Below are 20737 nucleotides of genomic sequence, written 5' to 3'. Positions count from 1 at the left end.
CAGTTCTTCATCCAAATTCATGTTTTTTTTTACTTTGCTATGATTCTAAAATTGCAAAAGCATTTAAGTAATTTTTATTGATGCACTGCATAGGCCTATTTCTATATTTTTCAAATGGTTTAAATGTTCAAGAAATTTGATATCACACAATATTTAGCAAAACCCCTGCAGTACCGCTAGGTGTCACCGAAACTCTTCTGAATACTACTGAACATTTATTTGCATTCAATTTATTATTTCACGTTGCTAGCTTAAAGCACTTCCTTAAAACTATTTCTGCATGTTTTGAAAGTTTATAATGTTACGCATGAAAGAAAACAGCAATCCCAGTAAAGACAGAACCTCATCAAATGATACCAAAATGGTAATAACGTGTTTTTACTTCATGATATAAAATAATAATCCACTTTGCACTGCATAACACTTGTTTTTGACATCATCAAAAGAAGGGCTTCAGAATACAGAGAATTTGTAAACATAATTAATATAATGTAAATGACTGTAATCAAACATAAAGGACTTTTAAAATATGTGTTTTTAAGCTTAGTAAAAGGTACAAAAAATGGCTGTACTGCCAAATATACAATAAACAGCTTAGAAATAAAACACCTTCCAGTTTCCTTGTAAAAATGATTAACTTTTTTTCCTGCAAGACGATTTTTTCCAAATAGTGTCCTAAATTTGTTTTTTTTAAATCTAATTTATTGAGGCAAAAATATTAAGACACAAACCAACACTAAGGCTATCAAAATATTTTTAAAGCTGAACATATTCACTACAGAGGTGTCCGTTGTTTCCAAATTGCATCTACTAGTGGATATGGAAATTATGTTTTTAATATTCCTTTACTTGAATGTATATTTTATAAATGTACACAAAGAAGTCACCAAAATACAAATATCTGTTGCCTTTTAATAGAAGAGTACAAAACAACATCCAAAAAATATACTTTGCTTCAACATATATATACATTTTACACATTTTATGATGAAAGATTGCCCATGTTGTTACCAAATGTGCTTTGCTTGCAGTGAATCCAGATAATAGTGGGAGGCCTTGGAGAGCCCCTCTTTAATACTGAGCCCCAAACATGACTATTGCAGAGGGGTGAAAAAATAGATACTTTAGTCATGATTCGCACAATTTATTTTGTTGCCATGGTTTATTAATTTGTTCCCTCATGTCAGTTAAACTGTGGGCATAACTTATCTCAAACGAGGGAATAAATTACTGCCAATGCTTTAACTTAAGATATGGAAGTGAATTCTTAATTTTCCCCCCTCTTGTCACATGCAGGGCTCATTCTTAAAGACAAAGGTGCTTCACAATGCCGTAGAAGAACCTTCAACATCTGAGGAAACCTCTGTTTCACAAAAGGTTGTTTGCGGTGATAGGCGGTTCTTCAGATTCAAATCTGAATTTGTGGAATCAAAAATGGTTCTAATATGGCATCTCTGTGAAGTAAGCACTTTTATCTTTAAGAGGTTGTCTTCAAGACAAATTTCATGTAAACTATTTCAAAGCTTCACAAAAGCTTCTGATCTGAGATAGGCTGGCTATCTTCACAACATCTATTAATTCCTTTACGGAATCAATTTTTCTGCTTGCTAGCACTGACTCAGAGTTGTGCTGAATGAAGACACTTCCACGTGTCTCACAGTAAAGATAAGACCGAGACCGTGCCTGTGAGAAAGAGCCACATGCCATCACTTGGAGAGACTGCTGCTGCATGCCATAGTAATGGTGTCAAAACATGTTTGAAGAGCTGGAATATTGAGCCATTCTGAATGTCTCGCAGTGATGATGTTTGTCAGCACTGTGCCTGAGAGCAGGAGGAATAGAGACAGAGCAGGATGAAGCTGTCTATGAGGAGGACGCAGTAAAGGCAGCGCTGCGTGTGCAAACTCTGCGCCCGCTGGAAGCGTGTTAACAGCACTGCCAGCAGGGCGAAGAAAGTGGCTATATTTAAAACTAGGAAGAGGCGAATGTACGAGGTGGCATTAAACATATCGTCGCTCTCTGCCGTAGCCCCCACACGTACTTCTTTGAATTTCCGGCCCTTGACAAATCCCACTTTCCTGCCCTTTCGTAGATCGTTGTAGTCGATGAACGCCCTCGAGTCTCCGTCTGCCTCCTCGGGAGCCTCCTCATAGACGCGCTTAATCGTCCTCTGCCTCTCCTTCTTCTCCCTGGCCTCGATTTGAGCGAAGATGTCTTGGAGGCTGTCAGAAAGGCTGGCCTTCTTTCCTCCCTTCCCCTTCCCTTGCTTCTTAGAAAGGGAAAACATCTTCTCCACAGTCCCTGGGGCCTTCCTCTTGTCGGAGGACTTCAGGAGGCGCTCCGCAGTTTTGTGGAAACGGTCCGTGTTAAGCACCCGCGAAAGGATATGCCTCTCCAGCTGCTGGAAGACTGGTTTGACATGCTGCAGATTGTCCTCCACAACATTAACGTATTCCTCGACCTCCTCCAACGGCTGCTCATTTGTCCCTGCTGTCCTTTCAAACACTACTTTCTTTTGGTCCATCAACACCATGGCCATAGGCTTGGTGGGAAGCGCATCTGTGTAGAGACAGATGGTGTAGGTGTGATCTCCGGTGGCCAGATAGATGTCCAGTGTTTCTGAGTCTCCGTGCACGCTGAAACTCTGAACATCCACTCCAGATCCGAAGAAGATGTAGGCCACTCTGCTGCTGGGGTACCTCAGTGACATAGTCACGTTTACGTAATTTGAACCATTATAGGGGTATCCACGGGGGTAGCTCCTATATCCCACTGTTGCCTTTTCACTGCTACCCGTATCGTCCAACCAGAACATCTTGGAGGTTTCGTTTCGGTGTCTGATGAGAGCACCATGAACTCCATCGACTTGGGTTTCCTGAAAGGGCATGTCTGTGTTGTGGAAGAAGGCACTCATGCTGTGTGTCACACTGCCTAAATGCAGCTGTATGCTGTCAACCATCAGCAGCAGCTGAGGATGAAGCAACAGTAAGTTCCTTTGAAAACTCTTGATCTTCAGCTCAGGGCTGTAAGCGCCGCGACCTTCCCCGCGAATAAACACCATGCCCTGCCGCTCCAGAGCTGCCTCCACCTGCCCCTGGCAGTCTGCCGCTTGACCGTGCTTGTACTTAAGCCATTTAGAGTTACAAGCCTCAGTAACTTGGCCTTCCCATGGTGCAAAGCAGCTCTCCGACACGGCGGGCCCGAACATGATGGCATTGTTGAGAGAGGTGTATTTGGGACCGTACAATGCCTCTGTGATAAACGGGACTCCGTTCGGAGCAAAGGTAAAGGAATTCTGGTCCGGATGCTCATGGCCTGCATTAAAGTTCCGCCACCCTTTGATCCAGTCTTTGTATTTGTTTTGGTGAACCATGTCGAAAATGGCACGTCCCCCGAGCTTGCCCGACTTGAAGGACAGAAATGTGTGGTTTCTCCCAGCAGGCAGGGCGCTTCCGTAGGTCACCACTCCCCAGTCTTCGAAATAATGGAGGTGTGATGCACCATAATCAGGAGGTGGGGTGGGCTGCAGGCTGGCATCATACCTATACAGTGGGAGAAGCACATAGAAAAGTAAGTTAAGCCACAATACAAAAACCAAACAAACTTGTTTGCTTTTGGTTTGGCCTTTTCACATCAAGGGGCACATGCGTGTCATCTAATTTTAGTCCCAAACAAGTACTGAATATTTAAATGATCTCTAAATAAAAAGTAAAATAACAGGTTCATTTGCATACTCATAAACACATATGCATACATATGTATGCATCAGTTTATCTATTTTCTATTTTTATTTTATGTACTTGTTTATTTATTTGTAAACAGCTTAACTCTCGAAGAGGTTCTCTATTCTATTGACTTTTCTTTTTATTTATAAAAAGACCCTGTAATACAATTTCTCTCTGTCCTTTTTCTAATTCCATCTACTTGTTTTCTTTCTAATATAATAAAAAACTATGTATACTTCATTAAACTAAGACACAGCATTAATAGATCATTGCTCTTTTGCTCTTCTGTTGTCCATTACAGTATATGTTCCAACATATACTGTAAACCCTCCAGTGTTAAATTAACTTCCAGTGTTTATATAATCCACACCCAGAGTGTTAAAAAGTAAGACTGTAATGTAATGAGATGATTAGTTTAGTAATTGAGTGATGATTGAACACCTGCTGTAAACAAACTGAACCATTGAGGAAAAAAAAAAGAGAAGAGAAAAACTAGAAGAACTGCAGCTGACTTCAGACACAGCCTTGGATGAAATCAACTGAATAAAAAAAACAAAACAAAAAAAACATTGCCACCACAACTGTGGTCAGTGTTTGCTTTAGTTGAGCTCTTGAGCCTTTTACTAAAGTTCAAAGACATTTGTTTCAGACTGATTGCAAATAATATTTCACAACAAATATTTGTGCAATAATGAGTCAAATCTAGAAGTTTATGCTTTCGGTTTATGCTTATGATGAGTGAGCATTCTTGTTTTAAAACGGGTAACTTTTAATATTTCTGTTTATTTTTTTAGATACATTTGATTATTTTAATAATTTTAAGAAGAAAAAAAAAGCTAATATCATAACATGTCAATACTGAGAGGAAAAAAACAAACATTTTAAACATTTCTCATGTGATCCTCAATGTCATGGTGACAATAACTTTTAATACTGCAGTTCTTAATATGGTCTTACACAGCATGCATTGCATTGATTGCCATCATTGTTGAGATTCATATTCTGCTTCTTGATGTCTGTGTGTATCTTAATAATACTGGAGTTCAAATACTTATATTTATAAATGTTTAAAGTCAGTTACTGACTTTTGCTTATTATACAAAACAAACAGAAGAAAAGTTATTTTAGACATAACCAGGCCAGCTCATGATGATTATCTCATCATATAAAAACAGCTAACATTTATTCACTGTCCAGCACTAATCTCTCTCTGCTTTACAACAGAACATGCAGTAATACAGAAAGAGACCTAAGGGTCAAGAGCCCAACTAAAGCAAACACTGACCTTGATAATGGTAATTCAAACAAAACTAAAACATCAACATCTAAAGCTGTGAAGCTGCTGAGGCTATTTGTGTAGTTGTTTAAACGTGCCCTGCTGAGATCTTGTGAGATTTAATGTTTTTTATCTTCAGTTGAATTCATCGAAGGCTGTTCCTGAAATCAGATGTAGCCCGTTGTATTTCTTCTATCTTTTTTTTCCTGTTCTCCGTTTCAATGGATCAGTTTGTTAACAGCAGGTGTTCTTCATTAATGTTCAATCATCACTAAATCACTAAATGAATTTTCTCATTAACTTTAACACTGCTTCAGTGTTACTTTTTTAACAATCTGAGTGTGGATTATCTTTGACGCGTAATTTCTAGGGATTATCGTTGTTGATTACAGACGTCTCTGCATTTAATAAAAAATTAAGTGTTAATCTCTTCATTATACATTACTATCACTCCTATTTGATACAATCTGTATTTCAAGAGCGCTATATAAATAAAAGCGATTGATATATAAACACTGGAGGATTTACTGCGTAGTCACAATAATGACAAAAAATTACAAAAAAGCAAATGTTGCGTTCATATTAGGAAAATATTTTTGCAGGCTATTTTATTCTCTATTGTGGATTCTGAGATACGCTTCATAATTGCTGCAAAGAAGTCACTCTTCAGTCAAGGGACAGGTTTGGTGGTAGGAGTTAGTTTAATGGTGGGTTAAGGTGTAAGCGTATGTAATGTAATTACAGAAATGAATTACAAATAGGTATTTTTATGAATATAAGTACAATGTAAAAACATGTACACAATAAGTGTCTCACCAGAGGAACTCTGTGTGCAGCGTGCACCAGCGCTGACCCTTGCCGGCCTGTCCCGGGCCCTCCAGAACCCGATTCTGTCTGATGATCTCAGCCAGCCAGTTCCCGCTGCCATTTCTCATGACATACCGATCCAAAAACACCAACTGACTCTCTGGCCCATAGAACCAGTTATAGTTGGAATCTGCGATTGCAACCGTTCTCTGAAAACCTGCAAGAGAGAAAAAAAAAAGAAGACATTCAAAACAATGAGTGTGAAAGATTAGGTCAACTAAAAAGAATTTGTTCTTTTTGTTTCCTACAAACTGCACAATAAGTGTTTATTTTCAGTCAGTGACTAAAAGCTTGTTTGACTTCTGTAGAAGCAAACACTTTTTAATTAACGAGTGTAGGTGAAGATTAAAAGGAAGAACAGCAGTATACTGTGAAAAGGGATATTAAACCTAGCAACCACTAGAAAATATTTAGCCAGAATGAATCACTTTTGTGTAAAAAAACGACAGCAGTAAGTACTGTCTTTGGAGGATAGCATTTAACTAATGAGGGTTACCAGTTTGTTTTAGTTTCCACAGGGAACCAAAACACTTGCTAGCTACGCTGATAGAAATACAAAAACGGCTAAGAAGAGGCCATATAGTCCTAACAGTACTGCATCTGTGTGCATTCCCAGGATAGGCCGAGATAGGCCGAGAGACTGAGTGTATTGGGACTGCCGACCGTCTCCGTCTCTTGGTTTTTTGCTTAAGGTTTTGGTTTCCGCCACAATAAAATGGCTTTTGGCAAGAGTTTGCAAACTGTCCAAACCTGACTTGTCTGTGGACACACACAAACAGCTTGACGGCTCTTAGTTCTTTTGATGTGCACAGAGAGCTATTGTTGCAGTTACAATTCACAGTCTGAACTCTGGTTTAGTGCTGGCCAGGTTTTAAGGTGAGACCAGGCAACTGATCTGTTAAAGGAGTTTATTGCTGTTCTATTATTACGTGTAGAAAACACTTTATTTAACACAACTGAAGATGCATTTATTGTAACAAAATTTTCAACCTGTCAAACTGTAATGCAGACTTCGCACAAAGTAGACTGGACCCAACAGAAAAACTGCAGCCCACAAAGCAAACACTGTTACTCATTTTCAAAAATGCACTGCAAAAATATGCCCATCCATCCAATTCAAAAAATAGGGTAATGATTAAAATCTATATTTTATAACTTGAGCCATGAAAAATAAATAACTTGCACTAAACACAATTTTTTTATTCAACAAACAAAAAAATGGGTTAATGGTTATATATATATATATATATATATATATATATATATATATATATATATATATATATATATATATATATATATATATATATATATATATTATAATATATATATATTAGAATTTGAGCTAATTATTATATTTTTATACATTTGATTAAACCTTGCACAAAGTATATTTGTCATGTCGAAGAAGGTCCATTGATTTAATTTTTAGCTTTGATCTAAAAAGATAAATATTTAAATCAAAACTAAAATTCTTATTTAAGAAATAATATTACAAATTACTAGTACTGCAACTCAACAATTGAAGTCAACAGCCTCGGATGAAAATCACTGAAATGTCAGCAGAAGAGGATTAAAGAACTGCACAAACAGCATCACCCTCTTGACTCATATTATATTGTTTTTTTTTCAACTGTTCTAACTCTGTCTTTGCAAAATTCAGTTGTTATGGCAAAAGAAATCCATAAACAACATGGTCAGTTGGTTTTGGCTGCTATTTAGTTGTCATGTAATGGAATGACACTAATATCATACACCGTGTAAACAAGGGACTGGAAATTGAACTGTATATTGTTGACAAAAATAATGTTTCAGTCTGATAATTTAATGAATGACAAAAAAAAAAAGCTTCACGCAAAAAAGTGACTTTTGGGAGCACCAATCAAAACTCATCCACATGGCCGCCAAAATGCATTGCAACATGAATATATTATGCACTTGAATTTTTTTAGTATTTTATTTTATTCTTACTATTTTTTGCCATTCATGCTGTGACTTCTTAGTAGCTTGTTTTGTGATATTCTCAGATCTGTTTATCTGAATATTTTGTTGATTGTCATTATTGAAATTTATAGGCCGATTCTTCATGTTTATGTCTGCCATCTTTTTCTTGTTCTTAAAATAAATGTTTTCACATGGGTAAAAACACAGTCCGCAGACAATGAGGTGCTGTAGTAAAGAGTAAAGCAATCAGTGAATCAAGCCACTATGTGATGGTTCACTTGACCACCTTCTCTCCTAGGTTTTTTTTTTTTGCAGCAAGACAAAAAACAACAACACTTCATGGTCAATGACCAAGTGTAGCACTAGTCACCAAAAGGGTAAAGTTTAAATGGAATAAAAAAAAGACCAAGAAAATAAACCTGGTTTCCCAAAACCATCATTAAGAGCGCAAGTTCTGTTGAAATCAGGTAATGAAAAGAACTTGTGACCATAGTTGGTTTTGGCAAATGCACCCAATAAAAAAAAAAAACAACAACTTCAAGTTGTTAATTATTTTTCAATGGTTCAAGTTATAAAATATAGATGTGAATCATCACCCTACATTTTTTTTATTGGATCAACGAAAAACTTTTTACATACTGTAGATGTTACAAAAGTTTGAGGTTGTTGAGGTCCCAAATAGATCAAAAGATCAGACTGAGGCTGGAAATTATGACCTTTTTGCACACACAAAAAACCCTTTTAATTGGACCTCAGATGAAGAAATGAAATGCTAAGACATTTGCAATATGAGACCTCTAAATGATGTGCTTCTAATAGTCAAAGAATGAATGAAAGCAAGGTCTTACCAGGCAACACTGTCCTGTAGAGAAATGCGAAATGTTTGTGCAGCCAGGGGTGATTGAAGTGGCCAATGTCAAAGTGTCTCTGTACCAAAAACATGTACTGAAAGAGAGAACGAGTGGTGTAAGTCCCATACGCCACACCCTCGTACAGAGACCCATCAGCCACATCTTGGAGAAGCACCATGGACTTTTCCATGATGGCAAGAGCCTGTTTTGTCCAGAGGTAAGCTTCCTGGAGGTATCCTGTAAAACAGAGCAAAATAGTGAAAGTGGCAGAACGGGGGGATCAAAAGGCAGTTTTCATAAATATTGGTGCACTTTGGCCTAGTGCTGTCGAATAATTATTCACAATTAAATCATATCATAATTCAAAATAATATTTATGTTTACATTATATATGTATGTCTACTGTATATATTTATTTTGTATACATAAATACACACATACAGTATATATGAAAAATGTACGTTTATACATTTACATTCTTATATTTTCTATTACATATAAATACATAAATTACACTTTTCTTAAATATATACATGCATGTGTTTGTATTTATAATAAATATACACAGTACACACATATACTATGTAAACAAAAAGCTATTTTGGAAGTGATTAATTATGATTACAGCACTACTTTTGTCACGGTGTAGAGTTAACAATTGTAGTGTGAATAGAATCAATATAGGGGAGGTCAATTTTAAATCAATTGAGACACAACTGAACATAACGACACAATCAAACAAGGGAAAGAAAGGCCTGTTCCATAAAACAAGTTTAGCGAATAAGCCAAGTTTATTTCAGTTACTCTGGCTAATTTTAAACCAAATCAACTGACAAGTCAGACTAACTAAAATAAACCTGGCTTATTTAGTGAACTTGTTTTATGAAACAGGCCCCTGTTAACATATTTAATTCAATGTAGCAAAAAATAAATAAACAAAAAAACTACTATTTAAATTCTTCATTATATTCTCTAACACTTATGTTCTCCAATAATGCATAAACACAGCAGAAATATTTTTTACAATTTAAAATAATTATTTTCAAATGTAATTAACTCATTGGTATGTGTCACACAATCCTTCAGAAACACCCTTTATCATTCTGCTCACAAAACAATTTCTTATAATTATTACAGTAAAAAGAGTTGTGTTGCTGGGGTTTTGTGGAAACCATAATACATTGCTTGACCTTCTGAGTGCCATGGCAATTAATGGATCTTTTTGCTTGAGGTAGTGTATTTAAAGAAACATAGAAAACACTTACAGGATACAGATGAAACTAATCAGAAGCAACAAACTACCGAATTGAACAGCTAGAAACCAAGAGCAAAAGTGGGGAAAAAAAACGCAGATTTTCTTTTCAACTTTGAATATACAGCACATTAAATATTTTTCTTGATCTTCAGTATCACAGTTTGTACATTTACATGCATGGGACTCTAAAATCTAAAAATGTCCTTAAAATCTTAGTTTATCCATACAATCGACATAATATAGCTAAACGGTTTAATTACGTAAATGGTGTAAAGACTAAGGAGCACTCAAATTTTTACAAAATGTTTCAGATTAGCTGCTTCCTGCAATAAGCACTTTTCTCATGCGCATGTACTGCATCAGCAAAAAGCAGTTCCGTTACATCTAGCTCATTTCAGCTTAGAGAGATCATACAGAAACCACATCACTTTAACCTCATCGAGTTACGTTTGATGGATGAATTGTGCAAGTTGTAATTATGACCCCGGGAATCAGAAGACACACAGAGACTAAGACCTCAGTAAACCTTTGTGAATTCCTGTACTAATTTGAGCCGAAGTCTTACTATAACACAACCTTTGACATGAACAGCAAGAATTAATTTCAGGAAAATGTTACAAATGCACTCCGATCTTTTCTGCCTGTATGCTTTGGTGAGTATGAGAAGAACCGCATAAATATTTAGACCACAGCTCATCAGTTTATTGAGTAATCCTGTCACACCGCAAATTTGCTGGAACCCGGTCCACCCGCAAACGGCTATCTGAATTCTTCTTTACACAGACACACACACACACACACACACACACACACACACACACACACACAGATAGAGGAATTACCCTTTGTGAACAACAACATTTACACAAACATGATTTCACCCTGCTCTGTGGATTCAGAGGGCAGAAATCCAGCTCTCAAGTTCAAGTTATTAAAGCACAAATGATGTACTATCTGGCTGCACACTAGAAAACACCCCTCATTCCACAAAACCCTTGATTTTCCAACTAAATATTTTCCTTATTTTCATTGCTTTTTACGTTATATCTTTTTTTTAATATTTCCATGAATGACACTAGTTTTTTCTTCTACTGCAGTCTTTTTCTGGTACATTTCACAAAAAGTACATAGTATGTTTCAATATTAGTTATGCAATTTTGAGCTCAATGAAGGCACGGTTAAGAACGCTATGTTTGGAGAGTCGTACCACCTCACCAATGCTATTTTTGCAGTTTGTGTACTGTGTACGCAATTGAATAAATATGCTGTATACAACCAAAGTACACAGCTGTACCATGTAACTCAACGCACTCGACTTGATGTCTGGGTCTGGGACAGAATTTCTCTATTTCGACTATTTCTTTTTTAAAGTAATCAAATGATTAATTGCATCCAAAATAAAAGTATCTATATATACACTTTAAAATAAAAAAATCTATATATAATTACACAGACATATAGCATATATATTTTGGAAAAATTGCATGCATGTGTGTGTGTAAATGCACAGATATAACGCATCTTAAAAATATATATGTATATGCATTTATATATGCATCATAAATATACATGCATATTATGTAAATAAAAACTTTTATTTTTGATGTGATTAATCATTTGATAGCATTAATTCCAACCTGTGTTACAGGGCTGAATAAAAACTGCTTTGCACTGCTAATTGCTGTTTCCTGTCCTTGCGTAAAAGCGATACATTTTAGCATACTTAAAAAAGTGCTGATATTACGGAACGACTTCAGACAATTATAATGATAGATGGTGGTGGAATACAGACGCTGTGCTGAGGTAGAGAGGTGCTTTATAGTGGTAGCTATCATGGCCTAGAAGCTTTGTGTGCACAAGGTTAAGCTTAAAGGGTTATTTCGCCCAAAAATGAAAATTCTGTAATCATTTACTCAATCTCTTTCCAGTCCACACCCATTAGACTTCTGTTTATCTTCAGAACACAAATGAAGAAATTTTAAATATTCTCATGCTCTTATCGCCCATCCATTGAGAATCCATGCAAACCACATTTTAATGCATCAAATCGTTAAAGTAATGCATCCTTTTTTTAAGATGTCTATTTTTACTTTTTGCTGAATCAAGGTTGCATGGAGTTTTAGCAAATGGAATGTGGTCTTATGGGTTTGGAATGACAGGAGGGTGAGTGAAAGTTTTTTGGGTGTCCCAACACTTTTGGGGGGTGTTCCTTGGGGGCCAATCTTCACAAACCCACATCATTTACTGTGTATCAATGCTGTTTTTTTTATACAGAATATTCTGCTATGAAACTGAGCTGGGGATGCGAAGAGTGGGGTACAAAGTACCTCCAGATATTTGGACAGATATGAGAGAAGCCAATTCAAAAAGGAAAAAGAACGGCAGGACATACTTTCAGAGCCAAAAACTACAGATTATGTTATGAATAGCTGCAGGGGAGGAATATAGACAGAGAGAAATACAAAAGAGCAAAAGAGAGAGAGAGAGGAAAATATCTGTTCTGAAATACTGGAGTCATGTGGAGAACTGCTTCACTGGAGAAATAATTACGGAGGCTTAAGTTCAGCTCTGCTGAATGACCCTGAGCAGCCCTAAATTCCAGGCTGGAATGCTGAGCGAGGGGGCAGATCCTTCATCTTCATAACGCATGTGTTTGTGTGAGATTGGGGGCAGAACACTGAACTTCCTCCAAAAAAAACCATATGTCAGTTCACATGGGAGTAACAGATGCAAAAATTGTGAAACTGAGAATTTCAGTTCTGCTTCGTATTAAAATACATTTTTATAAATAAATAAATGTGTAATTGCTGCAGGCCTAAAATTGTTTTACTTGTCCTGTTTTTCATAGATTAAAAAAAGTCATGACACCACATTTTAAATGTTTTTGTGATGCATTTCTCAACAGAAGTAAGAGCTTTACTTTGAACAGCATGTCACAAACACTGTTCACGGAGGCAGAGATATTGTAAAGTGTACCAGTCATAGGTAAAAATAATCACAACACTCAATTTTAGTGGCTGTAGGAATGCAAGTGTAATGCTTCAGCTAAGAGAGACAATACAATTTTTCATAAAGATAATTAACTTAAAAAACTTACATCTACATTAACTAGACCAGTTTTTTAACAAGACTTGAGCAGAAGTTATCATACTACTGCTATAAGATTTATTATTTTTACTTGAAACAGTCCTTACCCAGTCAAGCAGACAGAAGTTTGAGGAAAATAGGGGAACATAAGCTACTTTAATAATATTACTGATAAAAAAAAATAATAAAATAAGTGTATTTGTTTAAAAAAAAAAAAGGCTGTGTACACACGAAACTTCAGCGTCCAACATGTTATCCTTTGGCAGGGTTAAACAATTACACTACAATAAAATTATCTTGAATTTGTTTGATGTAAATAATAACACTGATTTAAGTCCAAATTCGTACTTTTGAATAGGTTTGTGTCCTGTTGTTCAACATGTCACCTAAACCTAAAAAAAACACTGACTTAAATGAACATGCAATAATGCTATTTTAATTAAGATACCAGCAACATCATAAATTCACTTAAAACTACAAAACAGACTTTTTTCACTCTCCTTCCAACTCTACATATGCTTGAGTCAAGATAAATTAAGCACTATCTTTCTTAAATTTGTGGTTCATTTTACTCACCCTACCCCTTTACTCTTAACTACACAAAAAAAATATTGGATGGCTGTCTTATAATGTAACTTGCCCTGAAGGCACTTTGTTGGAGCTTCACACATACAGGTATGTAGATGCTTTCACTACGTAAAGGAATTCTAGACTCACCTTGGTTCATGACCACGAGGCTGCCAGTCAGAAGAGCGACACAGTTGGTGGGCTGGTGGTTGTGGAGGTACTGGAATCCCCAGCCACGGTGGTAAGATTTCTCATACATGTATCGTGAAGCATTCCCAATCACCTGCAGGAAGCGCTCCTGCTGAACTTTACTGAGGTATTCATACAGGAAGTCATACGCTGTAGCAAAGCCCACCAGAGAGTGAGCTATTGGAACCTCATCCCACGGAGCATCTTTCACCATCCTGAAACAAAACAGCTGCCTTTAAAACTCAAAGTTCATATTTCAGGTTCTACAGAGCAGTGGATGCTGCAGATCTGAATCTATACCTACGCTCTGGAGCCTGAGCAATACACACAATGTTACGAGTTCCAGAAGTTGGAGGTTTGCATTAGGCTGTGCCTGGTTGGCCACTACACGCTGGCGGCAGTGTAAATGAGAGTGCAGAACCGCAGCAGTTAACCCAACCATCCACACACAGCTTAAACAGAAACACCAGCACACATTCTGAGCCACATCTGAACACACTGGAGTAGGTGCGGAAAAACTTGCACTTGGAATATTTAGAACTTGAAAATATATTTAAGAGCTGTGCACACATACGAGAAGTAAAAAAACACTCTAATATAGCTCCAAATATTCAAACAAGAGTCTGGCTTATGCATAGAACCCAGGTTCAAGGAATGTGATGCTGCTTTAGTAGCCAGTGGGAGTTTTGCCCAAAAGTGAATCATTCCACAGGATCATCTGAATTTTGGGACATAAAGACTGTTGTGTTTCACGAAGAATTCGGACGAATTAATGATTCACTGCCATGACTCAAGACCTATTCAAGAACAGGAACTAACTTGCATAAATAAGACATATGCAATCATAACTTTTTCACAAGTGTTTGGACAACTGAAGAACTTACTGTAACTTACTGTAGTTAGAGACATTTTGCAATTTTTGTTATGCAAGAGGCAGAGGACACACACTTTCCGAATAAAAATCAATGCGTCGAATTAAATGATGACAGTAGAATCTGGGTCAATGTGATTCGCAGTTCGGTGAACAACCTAAATACTTTGGCTAATTTTTGTTTTGGTTATTCAATACATGGAAACCAGATTTTGTCTGGACAGCAAATAAGCCTTTGATAAATTTGATGGGCTACTTGTTTAAGCTTTCAGGAAGTTATCACGAGGGCTTCAAAACTTCTAAAAAGCCCTGGATTCGAAAACATCTTTAAAAGGACATTTCACCCAGAAATGAAAATTCTGTTTACTCAACACCAAGTTGTTCCAAGGCTGCAGGAATTGATTTTTTCTGCTGAAAACACAGATAAACATTTTATAGAATGTGGACAACCAAACAGCTGCTGAAGTATTTTTATACCCACATTCTTTCAAATTTTCTCTTTTATGTTGAACAAAAGAAAAAGAAAAAAACTCTTACAGGCTTGAAACAATGTGACCGTGAGTAAATCATGACAGAATGATTTTACTTTCACGCATATAAGTCCAGATCAATGTCCAAAGTTAATTTATGGCAATCATATAAACATACTGATCTTCATAAACTTTAGCAGTGATATCAGAGGCAAGATGAGAGCATAAGGAGCATCAGGTACAAGTTCAGACATATAAGAGGCGAGTCTAAATTTCACTCAACTTTTGGTTGTAGTGTCAGAGGCAGATTTGGCTTGTCAACATTGTAGAGATAATGTACAGGAAACAATATGGCTGAAAAAACAGGTTTCTGCAAAAGTATTATCTAAACGATCAAGCTCTAGACTGTTAAAGGTGCAGTGACAGTGAACACACAACACATGCTATGTGCAGAACATGTGTGCAAATGTTTACACACAGAAATCCTGATTCATCGAGACGTTTTCTACATGTTAATTCAAACCACATGTTTCCAAAAGCAGAATCACTGTGGAATTAGAAAGATGGAACGTGTTAAACTGACATAATACTAATAATAGAAATAATAACGCTTTATGCTTTAATATAACAGAAATTGTGGTCCCTATGTAGCAACTATTTCTTACCTGACTCTTGCAGACTATCAAACATGGTGTGTGTTATAGTTGGATAGTTTAATAATCTAATCAAGTATAATCTAGGCCAGTATAAAAAGGTGTTTATTGTGCTTCATCTGGGTTCGAGAATGGCACACTTGGCTTTGCTTAAAGATACTGCCACACACGGAGTACATTTTTAGACGGCATAAAGAAATGTACCATGAATAGGAGATATTCCAAAAATGTCTTCTCGATTACCGCGATATCCGGTTATATGGTCTACCCAAGCCCCACCTCAATCACAATCCACCCCGAATAAACAACATTGCTGATTTGCACCATTAACAAACAAAGTTCAGTTTGGTCTTAATTATTGCCACGTTAAAGTTGGGTTTTACTTTTCTGTTTGTGCTTAAACTAACACAAAACACTAGCTTTACTCTTATTGGTGTTGGCATGTTGCTAATAATTTCCACTTTAAATACATTTCGTTTTGTGAGGAGAACTTAAGGAAAAATAATAGAATCTAATTTTAAGTTCATCACGGCTGAATTCTGGCGGTGATTGTAATGATAAATGCATGTTGATGTCAAATGCCTAATGCATACTTTCCAATGCTTCTCTTTTTTATTGGCATTATCCCCTGTAGACTGTAAACATTTCATGGCGGTAAGTTTCATTTCCTTGACTATAACAATTGTATTGTTGTTTTTAATGTTGTAGTCAAAATCGACATTTATCATGACTAAAATCATTCAGGGATTATAAACCATTGAGACAGGCCTAGCGTCTTAATTATTTACTGAATTCAAATTGACTATAAATTAGGAATTATGTTGTTTACAGTTTAAAAAAATAAAAATAGGACACGTGCTGTAGCATATGAGCGCTGTATGAATAGGCTGTGAAGGAATTTGTGTGTTTTAATTATAACTGTCACGTTTGTGGTTTTTCATCATTATACAGTCTGTTTAAATGCATATTGAAACACGTGTAAGCGCTGCTATTTGCTTTTTATTTGTTTAACCTGTATTAAACTGTAGACTAAAATAGAAGGCCTATACCCTAAAAGAATATTATAGGATTGGAAAATATTGCATACACAGATGCAGGCTGCCATTATGGTAGTCAGCACTGAACAATGGGTAAATAAAATATAAACATAGGTTACAAAAGTGATTCAGTCGAGATCAGTGAGGGATTTTCTTTGCTTTTGTTTTTTGTTAACACGCTGCATCAGCTGCTGTCAATGCATGGATCATACACCTTTGTTTTCATTACGTTTCCTTAAAACATAACTGAGTGCATTTATGGGATATTTTGATATAATTCTGTATGCATTTGTTCTTTCGATTGTGAATGCAAAAGAGTACAATCTATCATTCACGTTGAAAAGAGGCTGCTTTTGTGCGTTTGATTTGTGTTTGTGCACAGCACGGGAAACAGTATGCGAGTACAGAATATTTTTCGTCTTTGCTGTTGAATCTTTTGAAAGGTCTAATAAATGTTTTAGCTTAAAACAAGACACATTTCTCACATCAACTACCTGGTCCTACTCACAGGTTTGAAGCAGGTTGATCAGGTTTCGAATCAGTAAAAACTGATGTAGAAGGCAGGCGTACTACTAAGGATGCCAACACAGTGTTATTTAATAGTGTGCCTCTTGAGGTCAGGTGAGTGAGGTTTAACTGCATCAGCTGTTTACATTAATTTGAAACTGCATTTACGAGAATAAATGCAGAGATGGGTATTTTAGCATTATTCTGGAGATAATTAAGAAGATGTGAACCAACTCGATGTTTGTGAGGTCTGAAACTCCCCTCTGTGCAGATCACAAGCTGTCCGTGATGTGGTTTGATGTGCGTGCTTCAAGTGTGTGTCAGACAGCAAGGCGAGACGACGAGTTGTTTTCTGCACTCTTTCAACTTAAATCTATCTTAACAAAGCTTTGCAATACGCGTCAATCTAAAGCTTGACATTTTTGCATGTAGCGCATCATTACGATAATTCAGATGTTAACTGCATGATGTTGCGATACGCATATCACAATATTAACACTTGCGATATCTCTATGTTTTGTCTAGCCCTACTCATTACAACAACACAGCTTCTTTTAAGGCTAAGCAGCACATTAAACGCATAACATCAGACGCAAAAGCAAACACTACTTTACCAGTTAGGCTGCACAGCCATGCGCTCCATGTATTCCTTGGCTACTTCCAGTGCACCTGCGCGGTGCGGGTACAGCAGGCAGAACATAGAGAGCAGGCCTAAGTTGTTCCCATAGACTTCATTCCAGCGGGCACTAAACTCAGCAGGGCTCCAAGGGGGCAGATACTCCTCGGGTCGCTCCAGTATGGCCTCCCCGGCCTCTCGGATCTGTCGGGCCAAAGCCTTGTGTGTCCCCACCGCCGCTCGCTGCAGCTCCTCAACCTCTGTCCGGTCAAAGTACAGCATGGGGTGAGTTCCCTCGTAGTTGCCTCCAAGAAACGGAATGCCTCCACTGGGGTCCACTTTAGCCAGAGCCGGGGACACTAGAATCCACAGTGCACTTATAAAGAACACTGTCGGTGCCCCACGGGTGTAAGTTCTCATTCTGGCATCAGAGAGGCAGAGACCACATCACCTTGCTCCCTCTCAGCTGAGGAGACACAAAGAGAGAGATGTTATTTTCCCTGCTACACTGCTGGGTCTGAATGCCTGCAATAATTAGAGCCAGCTGTAGGGCTGATCTTTCCGAGTTTTTCTATGCGTTTATGAAACGGAGACGAAAGTTCACCATAGCGCTTTTCTTCATCTGGCTCGCAGGAAACACCTCTTGCCTGAAAGCTCCCTTTATACAGCAACACAATTAATCAAAACGTTAAAGGTCATCATACGTGATAACAGCGGAGTGTTGGAGTAGAGTTTGAGCAAATTTTAACCATTGCTTTTTCTGAACTGCTTTCCAGAACACTCCTCCACAACCTGCCACGCATCGGTCAGATAAAATATTGGGGGAGGATCGGGAAAGGTCCTTGAGTCAGGATTCAAACTCGGGACATCCGTAGCTCAACCACGTATGTCAGTGAGCTTGATGAAAAAAAAACATGCAAGAATAATACATTTTTGCTGGCCACAGCAGTAATTCAAATGCAAACAGAAAAACACCACTGCATTTTCGTACAGTTAAAGACGGCGATGCTAAACATTTTGCAAACAACATATACTATATAGTACCAGAGTAATTAGTCACATGCCATTCATAGCATCATTATTGGCTCAAAAGAAAACATCCAAGGGGTCATTCGTTAGCCTATGCCATTGCCACTGAATATAGGAATGCTAATGTATAGCTTTCTCCAGGAATTACAGACCTCCTTGGTTTGAACAAACAAAGCCACAGTGTTTACACTTTTGAGGAAGCCAACCTACTTATAGCAGACTGGGCATACAAGCGGAGAAAGGTGAAAGTAAATGAATGTTCACCTTCAGTGAGCGATCTGCAATACTTTAAAACAACAGCTGTCCAGACACAGAGTCGGCGTACCATTTATACGTTTCGATTAGCAACGTTTAAAGATCGCTGTGTTTGCGAACAGTCAGAACTTGCTAATATTCAGTGAACCACAACTGTGTCTTTCCAGAAGCAGGAATGTGAGCTCTCTGCTCCTCCTCCAGACTGACTAACACGCCGTTGGTCAAATGGAAAATTAGCTGGTCCGGTTTTATGGGGTGTCTAGACATGTGTCCAGTGCAGCCGGTATCTATTACCCCCATCTTAAAACACACACACACACACACACGAACTAAGCCTTTACTTCAAATAGGATCCTTTCATGTTGCTCAATACATGAGCGATCTAATCACAACTTAAGCTGCATCATCAATTCATCATTTCCTTCCAGTTAGTTCTGTGCTCACTGGGTTCCATATAACTCTTTATGAAAGGTGAAACCAAAGAGGGCAAGTCACAGCAGTGGCCCTTGACCTCTGAACCTCTGCATTCCAGCTAGGAAACACATGGTCAAACAACTAATGCTTGCATTAGCTGTGTGTGAAGAATCTGAGCACACACAATAAAATATGTAGTGATCAGGCTTGTTTAATCAAGTTCTATTGAGGGGGAAAAAAAGCAGCTGAATGTTACGTTATTTCTAATGTCCGTCTGTAAATAAAAACAACATGCTGTCAAAGATAGAGATATCGAATTATGCGCTTTAGCTTACTAATTTGTTTTTAAAATAATAATGACATTTCCAATGCAAGTCACGCATACTTATCGCAAAGATCCACGAAAACATTAAGGCACTAAACAATTAAAAACGATTTAAATAACGCGATTTATCAAATGCACGCAGTTTAGTTAACAAGTAAAAAATATCTAACTTTTTCTAAACTTCGTTTGAGGATTCACAGCTAGAATCTGGAGTTCAAAACGCTCTTTAAAGTTCAAAATATGAGAACTTTTATCAAATCGTAAGAACACCTCTGAGCTCCGTTACCTCTCGGATCCACCGGCGTTATCTTAACCTTGCCAAATACCGCCGAAATCATGGGTCTCATGCCTGATGGGAAGCATCCGTGGGCCTGAAAGAGTTTGTCGTCAACAGATGCGCAGAACCGCAATCAGCTGCGCAGTAAGAAAGTCAGTAAAGCAACGTCACATCTGCTGGAGGAGGCGCGCTTTGGGGGAGAGGGAGGGGGAAGAGTCATCCCCCCGCGGGTCCTTCTCTCGCCTTTCAGCAACACTTTCAATGTAGCTTGTGCATACAATGACCAAGCCTCTTAAAAGATATGGACACCTTTACAATAAAATTTGGGTAGTTGGTATTTTTAGTCTTGAGAGTTGCCATCTAAACTTGATTTATGATTTTACTAGATTGAATAGAATTACTTCCGGAGAATTGGGGCATTTTGTCAAAAGCAATAAGTGCAATCGAGGATCTGTGATTTATTAGCCTAGCTCTCTCTAACTTGAAAAGATTTCCAAAGTTGTTATTTACCAACGTAAATGC

At 37.4% G+C, this 20737-nt stretch overlaps 1 protein-coding gene across 2 annotated transcripts; it reads right to left on the bottom strand.

Annotated features, from left to right (window-relative positions):
* Window positions 1-362: 362 nt before the first annotated feature.
* Window positions 363-20381, bottom strand: dse (dermatan sulfate epimerase). Of its 2 annotated transcripts, none has more exons than XM_043219626.1 (6): window positions 20225-20381; window positions 17914-18381; window positions 13723-13976; window positions 8661-8900; window positions 5818-6025; window positions 363-3542 (listed from the first exon to the last, which is right to left on the bottom strand). In XM_043219626.1, the coding sequence occupies exons 2-6, from the start codon at window positions 18333-18335 to the stop codon at window positions 1811-1813; spliced, it is 2856 nt and encodes a 951-aa protein (XP_043075561.1). In that variant the 5' UTR covers window positions 18336-18381; window positions 20225-20381; the 3' UTR covers window positions 363-1810. The 2 variants fall into 2 exon arrangements, with proteins under 2 accessions (XP_043075561.1, XP_043075564.1); XM_043219629.1 differs by having other exon boundaries at window positions 20209-20376.
* Window positions 20382-20737: the final 356 nt, after the last annotated feature.

Source organism: Puntigrus tetrazona, chromosome 20 (genome assembly GCF_018831695.1).
Source record: "Puntigrus tetrazona isolate hp1 chromosome 20, ASM1883169v1, whole genome shotgun sequence".
In the NCBI taxonomy this organism is placed as follows: Eukaryota; Metazoa; Chordata; class Actinopteri; order Cypriniformes; family Cyprinidae; genus Puntigrus; species Puntigrus tetrazona.
Note: the sequence above shows the minus strand (reverse complement) of the source record. Positions and strands in the feature narration are given on the sequence as shown.

Coding starts and splice junctions, on each gene's coding strand:
- dse (XM_043219626.1), bottom strand. CDS start 18,335: ATGAGAACTTACACCCGTGGGGCACCGACAGTGTTCTTTATAAGTGCA. Junction 8,901..13,722: donor CCTCGTGGTCATGAACCAAG/GTGAGTCTAGAA, acceptor TCTGTTTTACAG/GATACCTCCAGGAAGCTTAC. Junction 3,543..5,817: donor CTGCACACAGAGTTCCTCTG/GTGAGACACTTA, acceptor CCCACTGTATAG/GTATGATGCCAGCCTGCAGC.